Below are 15,335 nucleotides of genomic sequence, written 5' to 3' on the forward strand. Positions count from 1 at the left end.
GGTGAAGCAGTTTATAAACCTGCATTAAACACACACACACAAACACACACACAGGGATGAAAGTGTCATCCATTAATTGTGTGTTTGAGAAGGGCGGTGTTAACTTACAAGGGCAACCATCACTTACACAAACAAACAAACAAAACCTACACTGAACAATTTAGAGGGCATGCTGCGCTTCTTCCCAGAGAAACATTTGATGATGCTCAGACCAGGTGCTTCTCAGCAAGTGATCAAGCCCCTCCACTGGGTCTTAGACTCGGAATCAAGGTTCCACTTTCTCCACCGATTTGGTCTTGACAGCAGTGAGCTGAGCACTTGTGCCAACCCGCATCTTCCACTGATACCGAAAGAGCCTCCGCTCACATTCCTTCTGCCCCCACAGGCGGGCCAGCATCACAGCATTATGGCCCTCATTGTCCTCATCGCTAACCTTGGCCCCGTAGCTAAGAAGCAGGTCTATACAGTCGCAGTGGCCCGAGGTGACGGCAACGTGGAGGGCTGTCCTACCCAGTGGCGTTTTATATGCCAGATCAGCACCTGGAGAGGGGGAAGCACACAGAGCAAGGGATCTAACAGACCGGAGTTTAACATATCAAAAAAACTTTTGCACGTCAATAAACTCTTTAACCCTCTAATGCAGTGGTCTTCAATCAGTGTGCCCTGGCACCCCGGGGTGCCTTGAATGATAGTCAGGCGTGCCGCGGGCAGCACTGGCCTCTGTCCCTCTTCCCTCCCCTCCCTCCTCTGATGCCCCCACGCATCTCTGCCTCCCAAAGGATTGCTTGGCTGTTTGTTGCAGCAGCCCTGGCTACAAGCTCCCCAGGTGAATGGTGCCTCTGAGGTTAGCCAGGGGGTGCTGGTTGCCAGGAGCTGAGGCAGCCTCAGAGTAAGCAAGCAAGTGAGTGAGGGAGCCCAGCCAGCCAGTCCGCCAGCCCTTGCTATTGGGAACGGATAGACAAGTGGGAGGCCGGGCAGGGAGACAGGCACCGTACTGGCCTTGCTTGTGCTTGCTGTGTGCAAAGGCTGCCTGGGAGCTGCGTGCCCAGCACCAAAGAGGAGCGCCAAAGGGGAATGGCTGGGGAAACCCAGCCAGATGGGTGGGGTATAAATAATAAATTATATTATTATTATTATTATTATTATTCTGCCACACAGGCCTGGCGGTGCCTGCTGCTGCCATTGCTGCCTCCCAAGGTGAGTAAGGTGCGGGCTTCACATTCACCTTTGGCCAGTCTCCGTCAGGCCGCTAAGGCTGGGGGGCATGGCATGAGGAGGCACCTCTCTTTGGGGGGGCAGTGGCTCAGAGACCAGGGGTGGTAGCTGGTGCTGCCCAGAGGACTCCCAAGGAGAGGAGGCTGAGGGGACACTCCAGAAGGAGCAGTGTTTGAAAAGGGTTGAGAGGTTGCCGGCTCTGCAGGCAAGGGGTGGCACAACTGGGTTTCTGAGGTTCGGAGCATGTTTCCCTAAAGGGGAGCTGCAAAAATAATGTAGTTGGTCAAGGGAGACGTGGACGCAAAGAGGTTGAAAATCTCTGCTTAATAATAATATTTATTTATTTATTTATAGCTCGCCCATCTGGCTGGGATTCCCCAGCCACTCTGGGCGGCTTCCAACAAAATATTAAAGTACAATAATCCATCAAACATTAAAAGCTTCCCTAAACAGGGCTGCCTTCAGATGTCTTCTAAAAGTCTGGTAGTTGTTGTTCTCTTTGACATCTGGTGGGAGGGTGTTCCACAGGGCAGGTGCCACTACCGAGAAGGCCCTCTGCCTGGTTCCCTGTAACTTGGCTTCTCACAGCAAGGGAACTGCCAGAAGGCCCTCGGCGCTGGACCTCAGTGTCCGGGTAGATCAATGGGAGTGGATGCAATAGATCCCCCACCGGGCTCCAGGGTCAGCTGATCAGCATTGCCAGTGAGCCCCACTTGCAAATGAAAAATTGGGAGCTCACTCTGCACTCTCAGTTGTCCCTTCGTAACCACATCCTTGCTGGCGACGCAGGGGGACATGCTTTGTAAGAGATTCATGGGCCAAATTGGGACCTGTTATGGGTGTAATTAATTGCCTTTTTACTTTAATGCCTCAACCCTCCTTCCAAGCCAGTTTCATCCATAGATAAGTGCAGATCTGTGGGTTGATCTGTAAATGCAGCAGAATGAGGTGGGAATTACCGGTATATGGCAAATGTCCTGAGGTGGACAGGACGCAGTGCAGTGCATTCTTTCCACCTCTGGGCTTTGTCGCACGATGACTTTTCCATTTTTTGTAAAGGCTTATGCTTCCCCTGATATGAACAATTCACCACAAGTAGAAAACCAGCACCACAGGGTATCTGCCAGGCAACAGCCTCTCCCCTTGATGTGCTAGCTTGCTTTGAACTTGCAGAAAGGTTTTGGGGTGGGTTTTTTTTAATGTGAGGGACATCTGGGAAATGGAGTTACCCACCTATAATTGGAAGTGGTGTGCAATACATTCCACCACTTCAGACTTCTAGTGCACATTTATAACATGCTAGGGGAGCTCATTGCAAGTGGAGCTCTCTGAAATAAGCAGACCATAAAATTCACTGTGCAGTTCTTTGGATCCCAGTCTCAATTTACTGAAAAGCCTCGTCTCGGAAGGAGAGCAATTTATGCAGGATTGAGGGAGGCACATAAATGCGATAGGTTTTCATGCTGTACTCTCAATTCATTTGATGGGTAGGGGTTTGCACCACTGCCAGTAAGCGTAACTGCTATAGACTTAGGCCTACTGTTACCAGGTCGATTTCCTCGAGTTTTGCAATATGGAAAATGTAAGTGACAATTGGGTATCTAAGCTTTGGAAGACACCTAAAAGATGTATGTAGTTTATTGGGCACAATGAACAGAACAATGCACCTTCTCATACTACAAGCTAGTACCACTTGGGCATAGTAATCTCATGGCCATGTGTTATATGACAACCAGCTCACCACATCATTTTAGACAAATTAACCTATTGGACTAATGCTCTGTGATCAAATTGTATGTAATAGTTTTCTTCTGACCACTAAGGATGACCAGCTGGGCTGAAACGCATCTGGTCTTGGACAAATTTTGGTTATATTGGTAATATAAGGGTTTTGGTCAAGTTTCAGCTCAACAGAACAAGTCCATTTGTTAGTATATTATCTTTGTAATTTTATCTATTTTGGCCCCGGTTTTTACGTTCGACTGAAATTGTCTTTCACTTTCCTACAAAGTTTGGAAGCAATTCACTTATTTCTTCCTAAGCACCTTAAACTTTGAGACTTGCAATATTGAAAACATCAGCCTTAGACAGCTACAAGGGCCCCTTCAGAATATAGGGATGCTACCATTTTGAATCAGGAAATCCACTGCATCCAAACGACCCCTGCGCGCATTGATAAATAAAGCCACAAAGGTTCGGTGTGCTAACCATTCGCTCCTCTCCGCTGGTCCCAGGAATGTGGAATAGGCCGTAGAAAATTCGGAAGACATCGTACCTCCTGCAACTTCAATCTGGCAATGGAAGACACAGAACAAGTATTGACTCATTATTTAAACAGACTCGGAGGAAACCTATGGCACGCTGTGAACAAATCCCAAGCTGTTGGAATGGCAGTAGAAGATGGGCAACATTTTCCCTGTTTATCTAGTCAGCGGGTTTGTGGCATCGCCTTCCGTTTGGCTTCTGGACTTCTCTGCCAGACTCGTCATTATGTGAGGATTGAATCATTGTGGGAAGGGCAATGCAGAAAATAAGCCAATGTGCTGGAAAGGTTAGGGTTGCCATATGTCCTCTTTTTCCAGGACACATCCTTTCCAGTGTGGTGTAGTGGTTAAGAGCGATGGACTCGTAATCTGGTGAACCGAGTTCGTGTCTCCGCTCCTCCACATGCAGCTGCTGGGTGACCTTGGGCTAGTCACACTTCTTTGAAGTCTCTCAGCCCCACTCACCTCACAGAGTGTTTGTTGTGGGGGAGGAAGGGAAAGGAGATTGTTGGCCGCTTTGAGACTCCTTCGGGTAGTGATAAAGCAGGATATAAAGTCCAAACTCCTCCTCCTCCTCCTCCTCCTCCTCCTCCTCCTCCTACTCTTCTTCTTCTTCTTCTTCTTCTTCTTCTTCTTCTTCTTCATGGGTTTGTAAAATGAGAGTCATCATAGCGATCCATAGTTTAAAGTAGAAGTTGGCAAATGTGTTCTCTTTTTTCGCTCTTCGGAATATGGCAACCGCTAATATCCTTCCCAAATGCATGCGGATTAGCAAAGGCTATTCAATGCAGGCTTCCTCAATCTCGGCCCTCCAGATGTTTTGAGACTACAGTTCCCAGCATCCCTGACCACTGGTCCTGCTAGCTAGGGATCATGGGAGTTGTAGGCCAAAAACATCTGGAGGGCCGAGGTTGAGGAAGCCTGATTTAATGTGAATGTGAAGGTTGGATGGTTTCAGGGAGACAGAGATATTGTTAGGGTATGGTATTTATTCATTCAGAGCCCAAATTTCCCAGGGCAGCTTATATAGAGAGTTCAAAAATTATTATTATTATTATTATTTTATACCGTGCCCATCTGGCCGGGGGTGGAGACGCTCCTTTTGGTATACAGCCATTTAGGGCTTTAAAGGTCAGCACCAACACTTTGAATTTTGCTTGGAAGCGTACTGGGAGCCAATGTAGTTCCTTCAGGACCGGTGTTATATGGTCTCAGCAGCCACTCCCAAACTGGTATTGAACTCAGTTATCTCATTCTTTTTTGGCGTTCCCTCCCAGCAGTGATGTACTGGGCTAGGGATGACGCTCCTTTGCTTATTTCACAGCAAGGATAATGATGTCACCGCCCGGGGTGCTGTTTGCCAATCCCTCTGCAGGCCAAAAACGTTTGTCTCAGAAGGCAATTCATAAAATAAAATCCTTTTATTTACTATGGCAACTGAGCACGTCACAAAACAGCGAGCAAGCCTTCAAGTCCAAACAGAACACTCCATCAGCGCTCAGTCGGTAGAGCAGGACGCTCTTAATCTCAGGGTCAGGGGTTCGAGCAGCCATGTTAGGAAGGTTCCTGTATTGCAGGGGGTTGGACTAGATGACCCTCGTGGTCCCTTCCAACTCTACAATTCTATGATTCTATGTTAAGCAAGTTGTGAAGGGGTAGGGGGAAAGCAGCCTGGCTATTGATGCCGTAAGTAAAAAATAAAAAATAAAAAATTCCCCCTATATAGTCTCAGCAGGGGTCAACAATGACGGGCCGCTTCACTCATCAAGATGGGGGTGGGCAGCAGCGAGGTTGGGGAGCTATAGGTTGGCAATGGAGAATCTGGGCCTCTTATGATGACAGGCCTTTTCTGCAGTGGCTCCGTTTGTGGAATGCTCTCCCCGGGGAAGTTCAGCTGGCGCCTTCATTATACATCTTTAGGTGCCAAGCAAAAACGTTCCCTTTTCAACCAGGCCTTGGGATGACTACATCAGACACCCTTTTAAATGTGTTTTAGGAGGGTTAAGTGGTTATTGGTTTGATATTGTTCCTGTTTTATCAGACTTGGCAACATATTAAGCTAAAGCGAATTGTTGTTGTTCAGTCGTGTCCGACTCTTCGTGACCCCATGGACCAGAGCACGCCAGGCACGCCTATCCTTCACTGCCTCTCGCAGTTTGGCCAAACTCATGTTAGTAGCCTCGAGAACACTATCCAACCATCTCATCCTCTGTCGTCCCCTTCTCCTTGTGCCCTCCATCTTTCCCAACATCAGGGTCTTTTCTAGGGAGTCTTCTCGTCTCATGAGGTGGCCAAAGTACTGGAGCCTCAACTTCAGGATCTGTCCCTCTAGTGAGCACTCAGGGCTGATTTCTTTAAGAAAGGATAGGTTTAATCTTCTTGCAGTCCATGGGACTTTCAAGAGTCTCCTCCAGCACCATAATTCAAAAGCATCAATTCTTCGGCGATCAGCCTTCTTTATGGTCCAGCTCTCACTTCCATACATCACTACTGGGAAAACCATAGCTTTAACTACACGGACCTTTGTTGGCAAGGTGATGTCTCTGCTTTTTAAGATGCTGTCTAGGCTTGTCATTGCTTTTCTCCCAAGAAGCAGGCGTCTTCTAATTTCATGACTGGTGTCACCATCTGCAGTGATCATGGAACCCAAGAAAGTGAAATCTCTCACTGCCTCCATTTCTTCCCCTTCTATTTGCCAGGAGGTGATGGGACCGGTGGCCATGATCTTAATTTCAACTTCGCGCAGTAAGCAAAATGGTGACCCTGAACAATGTAAGTGAAGATTCTCTCTCTCTTATGTATCTGAGACAAGTGTGAGTAAAGGAAGTTATAGAAATGTCACTACCCTTTAAGGAAAGGAGCCAAACTGGTGCTGCCTGATACAAACAAGCACCAAGGTAGTATCTTTAGATTATTATGTGGCTGCTTTTTATGTCTCAAGCAACAAGGTGCCAGAAGTATTAAGCTTCCTCTGTTTCTGTTAAGCACCTTATGATTTTGAGATCTTGTGCAGTATTCAAGGTGGACTTTGGTACTAGGCAGAGGGTGTATGTCAAAAATGCACATATATCCTCTGGCTTTTTATGACACGGTAAAACATTTGTGCAAAAAGAGAAACTGAGAATGAAACAACAGCAGTGTGCGACATGGGGAACAACATTAACATCCCCTCTCCTACTATGGAAACATTGATTTACTCAACATAAAGACACACTCACAAATCACCCGCTGCAGTTTCTGTAGAAGGAATCCTCCCGTTTAGAAAAGAAAAGAAAACCAACCTTTCTGTTGTGTCCTGTCACAGCTGCAGTCACCAATTGCCCCCAGGAGTCTTGTGGCCATATTCGCATGGTGAGGGTTCCTCCGGGAATAATGTCATTATGCTTGAACGTAGAGTGGTCAGTAAGATCCACTGTGGGAGGAGATAATTTGGAAAACTTCAGAAGGTTGCAAGGCAAAAGATGACGATTGAGATGTGAAATGTGTCGGTAATTTTCCAGGCAGACCGGAGCAACTGGTAGGCCCCAGTTGGCTCATTCACCACCAGCCGAACTGCCAGTCCAGTTCCAATCCCTGGAGCAGAAATCAGGGGCCTGGCCTCCAGGAAGCTAGGCATGCCTACTATATAGTCCATTGCACAGCAGAAGTGGCACGACAGAGGCTGGTATTAACAAGCATTTTATTAAGCAAACATCAGGACAAAGAGATGAACACATGCAATCTCTTCCATGCCCAAAAGCGAGAAAAAAAGTACTAAATACAAAATGGAAGTTCCCAGAAGCACCGGGATATTACACAGACATGTGACATGCTACAGCCTCACGTCTGCTCTTCAGTTGGAAGGGGAATATCACAACAAAAAGGAGGGTTGAAAGACCAAGATCAATATTTTGGAGGGGGGTGAGGGAGAAAACATCAGTCCACTTGAAGGTCTCAGGGTGACTTGAAAGGCACTGACATTTAACAGCTGCATTTTAGGGCGTGAATTTGTGGTTTCTCCCTAGTCCCTACCCTTAACACACAATAATAATTTCCTGTAATATGCACAGGGAACACCTGTGCCTCTACAAAGCAGCCATTTACAAGCCAGCCCTGAATTTTGAGCCATCTATACACAGCCCAGTGTAATCCCAGTAAGTTTCCGAGCACAATTCAAAGTATTGGTGCTGACCTTTAAAGCCCTAAATGGACTTGGTCCAGTATACCTGAAGGAGCGTCTCCACCCCCATCGTTCTGCCCAGACGCTGAGGTCCAGCAACGAGGGTCTTCTGGCGGTTCCCTCACTACGAGAAGCCAAGTTACAGGGAACCAGGCAGAGGGCCTTCTCGGTAGTGGCACCCGCCCTGTGGAATGCCCTCCCACCAGATGTCAAAGAGAAAAACAGCTACCAGACTTTTAGAAGACATCTGAAGGCAGCCCTGTTTAGGGAGGCTTTTAATGTTTAATAGATTATTGCATTTTAATGTTCTGTTGGAAGCTGCCCAGAGTGGCTGGAGAAACCCAGCCAGATGGGCAGGGTATTAATATAATAATAATAATAATAATAATAATAATAATAATAATAATAATAATAATCTGGGTATCTTGTAGAAAGGCAATTAATTGTCATCATGTTTTGTTTTGCTTTTTGTTTTTTAAATCAAAACATTGAAGTTGGAAAGTACCCTGAGAGTCCAAACCCCTTGCAGTGCAACTGTCCCATACAGGGATTGAACCAGCAACCTTGGCATTATCAGCAGCACATTGCTCTAACCAACTGTCATGCAACTCATTGAGTGGTGTTGGGCCAGTCATTCCCTATAGGTCTACCTTATCTCACAGGATTGTTTTAGTGTGGGTAAGGGGGGGCAGGGATAGAGAGAACAATGTACACCATCAAGGATTTGTTGGCAGAATGGTGGGATATAAAAGGTTATAATTTATTATTAAAATGTATTTTTAAAGCTAGAATTCTGGCCAAACTTTAAAGCAGGGGTAGGCAACCTAAAGTCCATGGGCCACAAGTGACCCACAGGGGTAATTTAACCAGCCCAGGAGCAGCCCCTGAACAGAGCTGCCTGCTCGGCGAGTCCCTGCGTGCTGTGCTAAATCGGCACAGCGCAGCGCAGGGACTTGCTTCTGCGGTGCTGGAAATTGTGTCTGCACAGACACAGACACTGGAAATTGCGTCTGCGCAGATGTAGATATTGGAAATCACAGGCGTGCGTGCACGATCCGGCCCACAGAGGGATCTCCGCTCGAGTGAACCGGCCCAGGCAAGGTAAACCTTGCCGACCCCTGCTTTAAAGCAATTCATGACAAGAGTCTCTGCAGGAACAGCCGAAACGTTTTGATTGTTCTAGGTTCTGACCACAATCTTTCAACCCTGTCTTCAAACCCATATGGGCTAGGGTTTGCTGTGATTGCTTAATGGCAGCGGAGATGACCGGCATGAAAAGTCTGTGTCTCATACCATAATCTCCTTTTTCTCGTGAACATTTGTTTCTTGGTCAAATAATGACTTGCTTAGTAAACTAACCGACCCATGTACAGTTAAGCTATCTCAAAATGATATATTTAGGAAGGTAGAACTGCAAATGTTGTACTGGATCAACTGCAAAACAAGTTGGATCAACTGCTAAACAGTCTACAAATTCACGAAACGTATTTTATGACGATTATTAAAAGCAAACAGCTAATGATGACTCCTAAAGCTACTAAACATAAAATATTTCATGTTATGACAACCAATATTCCTATATGAAAAAGACTACGCTGCTTTTCGGCTCCGTTTGCCAAACATTATGGAACAATATAGTGTGACAGAATTGCCACCTGCAAGATGAAAAGAAGCTAGAAACCGACACTAAGGGTTATTAATTCCGGTTTCTTGAGGCTGAAAAAGACACTTCAAAGTTTGTGGGCACTGCCTGCACAAATCTTAGAAGCCAGAAAGGGGCAACTAAATAAAAATTTAAGTGATTAAGGATAGGGCCTCAGTATCTATGTCCCTCTCAAAACTAGAAGAACCAGAATTATACAAAAGAGTAAAAAGTAGGGAATTGTGCTAAATGAAATTATGTATATTGGTATAATTAATACAATTCAGCTTTGCTTAGCACAGAATTTGGATTGCTTGTGTCCAGAATGACATTTTAATCATAGAATACATACAACCCAGGTTGTAGATGCCTCTGTGATATATAGAATCATATAGTCATGAATGTTACAATACTTGAAGCTGGCAATAAACAGGTAACCATCAATACAAAGTCACCCTTTTTGTAAGACAGCTCTTGAAACTTTTGGATGCAGACTCCCAACTTAGCTGGTCTAACTCTGAAAGGTGGATTCTTTTCCCGTAACACTTTTGCTGATTGCAGAAAAGGGACCTCACCTCTATCCAGGTAGTGGAGGCGTTGGAAATTCACAGGGATCCCAACTAAGAGCTCCAGGCGGTTCTTCAGATTTCTTATGGTTAAGTCGCGGTGACACTCAGGCACCGTATAGAGCTCATCAGCCTCCACCAGATGCAGCTTGATGTTAAAATATCGGATCTGGGGAGGCGAAAAGTCCCCTGGACGTAATGACCGATGCCGTGAGAAAATGCCGCCGCGAGAATTCCCCACTCTGAGCGAGGATGTGCTCACTGGCTTTTTTTTCTTGGCCAGCATCCTCTGAACCACTCATCAGATTGTTGCTATCTGAACCTCTAGGACATCAAAGCAATGATGTCATGACACAGGACAATGCACGGCTGGCAGATCATCAGGGCACAGCCAGTGTGATGTCATGTTGCAGCTAGGACACACCTTTGACAACTTGCAATTGGAACTCCCGGCAGATAACAGACACTTAAATCTCCTTTCCATCACTATGTATCCCCCACTGCTGGGAAACATAAGATATTAGGTACCAGGGACCGTGCTGAGGAGGGCTGCACAGATGAGGAATGGTGGGAGCCGCCCCCTCCCCCTGATAAGGATCCTGAATCTTCCCAGGAGCAGTGGGACAGTATAGATTTGGAACAGTGGTTCGCAGAGGGACATTGTTCAGAAGACAAAGTTGGGAAGAACTGGGTGGTGAATAGCTAGAAGAACTGGGAGAAAGAGTTAACAGACTCTCTCTCTCGCTGGAGAGCCTACATCTGCCCAGCCCAGGGTCACGATGAGCAAATAAAGTGGCAGCACAGAAAGCAAAGTGGTTGCGAGATCAGGTTGCAAGACAAGGAAGTGACAAGGGTGACTGGGGGTGTAAACCTTAATTAGGAGCACCTTTACTCTGAGAATGGACTCTCTGTTCTTTTGCTGTGATCATTAAAATCTCTTTAAATGGTAAGAGACTATTTTTGCTTTGTTCTGCTTATCCATGGCCAAATGGAGGGAGGGAGACATTTCCCCGAAGCCTGACATTACGGGGTGCCTAAGATATTTTGAAGGTAGCCCTATTAAATGGCTTAGAAGGGTTTGCTATGTTATAGTGCAAGTCAAGTCAACAAAAGAAAAAGAAGTTTGGGAAAACAGTCATTGGATTTATTGAGATAAATATGAATAAAAAGTTACATAGATTCTATGTTTTGACAAAATCAGCGGCACTTCCAGAGTGTCTTCATCTATTCTGGGTCCTAAACATCACCTTTTACAGACATACAACTGCCACTTGGGCAGGATTCCAGGAGGCGCCAAATTTATAACCACATACAGCAGATAACAGCAGGTTTGATTCTGAGGCAAAATGGCTAGCGTGCTTTGGATTACAATATTTCAGTATTGCACCACTTATGTTTTTCGTATCCCTTATCTAAAAGCAAAATCCTTGCAACTTTTGTGTGAGAGGGATGGCAACTTTTGCTCCTTGTGAGGTCCACCAAATTTCTTTTTACATAATTTAAAACAGAGTGAATGAATATGTTACTCCACAGCATATGTCCATCTGCCCAGAGAGTGATCTATAAGGTGCTGTCATCATGCACAAATTACATTGGGGAGCAAGTCAAGAACCGTTGCTGCCCACTTTTCAGTCATTTCAGTTATGCTTATGCAGAAGCGACAAACAAGCCACTGTGAAATGAATAGAGGTTGTGACAGTGAAGTTCTTTGCTACTCTCACCTATTGCCAATAAGAAATGGAATGCAAAACACACAAAATCGGAAGGGGGGGGGGAGGGTTTCAATGTTGGAAAGGTGAGGTGAGAGGGGAAAGTCGAAAATAACTGCCCAGAATTCTCTCTCCTCAAGTGCATGCAACTCTATATTTTTAAACACCTTTAAAAAAATTAAGAACAAAAATCCCATTTTAAAAATGGGTCAAAACTCCTGGATTTAGGAAAAAAAGGTGCTATTTTTTAATGAAAATTTTGATTTGTTGCTTCTGCAAAATTAAGTTTAACAGCTTACTCATGCATAAGTGAAACTAACTAAACAATACCTTCATGAAAACTACTCCAACTTTCTAAAGACACATGGATACTTAGGTTATTTAGTTAGGCTAGTGTAGCAAAGGGTACCTATCAATCTAAATCTAACAACATGGCAGCCCAAACTGGATAATTTTAATGTCCAAACAGCAGACCATATACAATTCTTTTCAAACATTTCTATATACACTTAAAAAAAGATGATCAGTGCTGAAAAAAAATTTAACGACCTGTTATGGTCAACACAACCAAAAACTGGTTAGAACAATTTTAGAAAAATCTGAACTGTTAAAAAATACTTGTATGTTAGCATTAGAAAAAGATATTAAAACTACAAAAAAACTGACATTTTGCTGAAAAACTGCAGTCATAAAAATCATTTGCATTGAAGAGGCATTTTGTTTTAAACATATTAAAACATTTAAGTGTAGAACCACCTTGCAGAATTCACAGAGTTTAAACGTTTTGTACTGAAATAGCAAGGACACATTTCTAAAAGCATTTTAGGATCTTGCAAAGCAAAACGCTGTTATAAACGTTAAACACTGTATTGCGATCTGGAGCACAATATTTCATAGTATTATGTCCAGAATTCAGTAGGCAATTGTGGCAAATTAAACCATAAAATAAACAAATTGAGAAACATACCAGGAAGCAAGCTGACAATTCTGACCGTACAACCACTTAATGAAGCAAAGATATTTGAGAGACCATAGTTATGCCCTATCTAGATACCAGACAAATGCTAAACGGAAACTATTTACTTGCTGCTAAATGTGATTTTGTCAGATACCTTTAAAAAGAGAGAGAGATTCAGTTATGCTTAGCCAAAGGTTACCGTGCTTCCTGTGAGGTTTTCTGCATTTAAATTCCAAACAGCACAATCTTATATCTTATCTACTTGGAAGTAATTATCACAAAGTTCAGCGGGACTTACTTCCAAGTTGCGTTTATGTATAATTGCGCTGTGAGGCTTGCATATTCAAGTAAAGAAAACTTGAAGAGGATACTATTTCATAGCTGTTAAGAGTCTACTGCAGAACTTTTCTACTTATGGCCAAATCAAAATAAATATTAAATTCCAGCAGCAATCACTCCCCTGAATAATCCCTGGTGAAGACTTATAACATATACATAATTTGCTTCTGTACATACAGTATAATCTGGGTTTCTGAACTCCACAGTCCCTAGAGAAGTTGTTTATTATGTATTTAAAGACTACATTTTTATGGGTATCCAAAGATAGAAATTCATGAGAATGGCCCTACAGCTGGGAACACAATGTGAATCAACTAGTTGCTGTTATTACTTTTCCAGGACTCTTGCATGTAATATAGTATCTTAACTATGCAATGTTCAGATTGTTCTGATCCCCCTCCATTTTTCCTTTCCCATTTATATTTCCAATGATTTATATCCCTTCCAAGACAGTGTTACTCTAATTAGAGTTTACAACCGTAAGCCAGAATTAGTGGGAAATCCAGAGAGGTCTGTCAACACATGCAACATGATTCCACACACAGACAGAGGGTTTCCCTTCTAGTGGTGGTTCCCCACACCAAATGGAATGCTGCTCCAGAGAGTCCCCTAATCTTCAGAGCAATCTTTTTGAGGATGCAGTTGGAAGGTGGCGGCTGAAAAGCCCCCACGTGGGAAGAGAAGGTCACACACAGCTCTTTGGGCAGGACACAATTTGTAATAAAATTTCCACCGATCTTCCGGGGGGGGGGGGGAAGCAACTCTCAAGACCCAAAGTAGATAAACCCAGATTCCCAGATCTCTGACCTTGCACTCATAAACAAGCAAAAGCTTGTGTGTGTTCTCCAGACTTTTGAACAAATTCCAACCATATCCCAGGATTGAAGGCCCAACAGTCTATATCCACAAGCCTCAAACCACTTACTTTGGAGTAGGCCCAACAAATATACAAGAACTACTTCAAAGTTAGTTGTTTGAGAACTGCAGCTTATATTAATGTAACATCTTTATCAGAAAAAGATTGAGAGATAACTGCAAGAATGAAGGCAAGCTACCACTATGAATCTCTCTCTCTCTCTCTCTCTCTCTCTCTCTCTCTCTCTCTCTCTCACACACACACACACACACACACCCCACCTCCACCCAGGGGGAATGAAAATTTACTTTTGCTCTAATAAAACAACTGTGCTGTTTGTTTGTTTTTTTAAAAAAAAATGGCTTACAGATATGGATTCAAGTTTTCCAAATTCTTTTCCAACGTTCTGGATGAATTTATATAATAAAATGTGATGCCATTAGCAATGCAACAGTGAGTGTCCACTACAACAAAACGGGTGAGAGTCCACATTTTCTATGTTCACTGACGATACAGCTCTGTGCGCCATTCTGAATTGGAAGTCAAGTGATTAGCCTTCCCTTGTCTCTGAGTCACCATGCTCAAAAGGCATATTCCTGTTATCTGGGGTGACGATGAAGCAATGAATGTGTACAACTTCACACAAGCAATACATAAATACTTTCTGTGGAGAGGAGTGTCCCCACCCACATCCTTGAAAGGCAAAAAACCAAAAGCTGAATGATTGGTGGGCATTCCATATCAGTATTGCCAGTCTGTAGATAAAAAGGTCAACGTGTTCCTCGTTTAAATGACGGTATTAAGAACAAGCCCTTTCCCCTTCGGTTACATTGGTTGCTTGATGCAGTCCTTCCTCCAGGTTCATTGCCAAAGCAGCAACCTGTTAGCTGAGTCATCATTTTGTGGTCCACACGGACAAATGAAGTTAATTTTGCTTCTCAAGTGAAGTAATGTGCATATTATTGTGTTTTGGTTTGATGGTGGCAAAAAAGGAAACATCCTGGTCCCTGTCCGCCTGCAGAACTAGGACAGTCTCTTCAACGGCTTCAAGGTGAGGGTTGCCAACACTTCTAAAATATACTAGAATAGGGGAGTGAAAGAGAACATTTTAGTCTGAGCTACACTGTTTAGCACTTAGCTGTTCATTTATTATTTTTCTGAAATCTTTTAACACGCTCTCTTGCCCAGATGAGCCCACAAGGGATCTTACAATAACTTAAAACAAACAATAACACACAAATTATTAAAAAAGAGCCAATAAAAAGTAGATACAAAATATTAAAATTACTGACAGTGCCAACCAGAAGCAAGTCCCCTTAATTTCAATGGGACTTGCTTCCAGCTGAATGGGTACAAGATTGCAGCCTAAAACCACGTACAGCAAGGGAAAGAAACACAACAGTGACAAAAGTCTGGAGAAACAAACAGACAAATTACAGCTTGCTGAAAGGCCATTAAGGAAAAGGCCAAATGGGATCCACTTGGGAAACTGGACTAGACTAGAAGGATATTCAGTCTGACTTAGCAGGGTTCTCCTTATGATAATATCTCAATTTCCACTGGGTTTTCTGGGACATCAAAACCAGGAAGACGTAAGTCCAACTGATTAATTCAGGGATCAAAGCTG

The 15,335-nt window shown here is 43.9% G+C and overlaps 2 protein-coding genes across 4 annotated transcripts in view; both read right to left on the minus strand.

The window, feature by feature from the left end:
* Window positions 1-265: 265 nt before the first annotated feature.
* ANKRD60 (ankyrin repeat domain 60) lies at window positions 266-10,132 on the minus strand. Its single transcript, XM_033153986.1, has 4 exons — window positions 9,856-10,132; window positions 6,761-6,891; window positions 3,341-3,506; window positions 266-540 (listed from the first exon to the last, which is right to left on the minus strand). Exons 1-4 carry the CDS (start codon window positions 10,130-10,132, stop codon window positions 266-268), a joined length of 849 nt encoding a protein of 282 aa, XP_033009877.1.
* A 3,466-nt stretch (window positions 10,133-13,598) lies between these two features.
* LOC117049036 (serine/threonine-protein phosphatase 4 regulatory subunit 1-like) overlaps window positions 13,599-15,335 on the minus strand; it is a 36,999-nt gene continuing 35,262 nt past the window's right edge. For all 3 annotated transcript variants that reach the window (XM_033153620.1, XM_033153619.1, XM_033153618.1), the window contains one exon: window positions 13,599-14,788. In XM_033153620.1, coding sequence (XP_033009511.1) covers window positions 14,634-14,788 — 155 coding nt within the window. In that variant the 3' untranslated portion in view covers window positions 13,599-14,633. The remainder of the gene's footprint in view (window positions 14,789-15,335) is intronic.

This window comes from Lacerta agilis, chromosome 6, assembly GCF_009819535.1.
Source record: "Lacerta agilis isolate rLacAgi1 chromosome 6, rLacAgi1.pri, whole genome shotgun sequence".
In the NCBI taxonomy this organism is placed as follows: Eukaryota; Metazoa; Chordata; class Lepidosauria; order Squamata; family Lacertidae; genus Lacerta; species Lacerta agilis.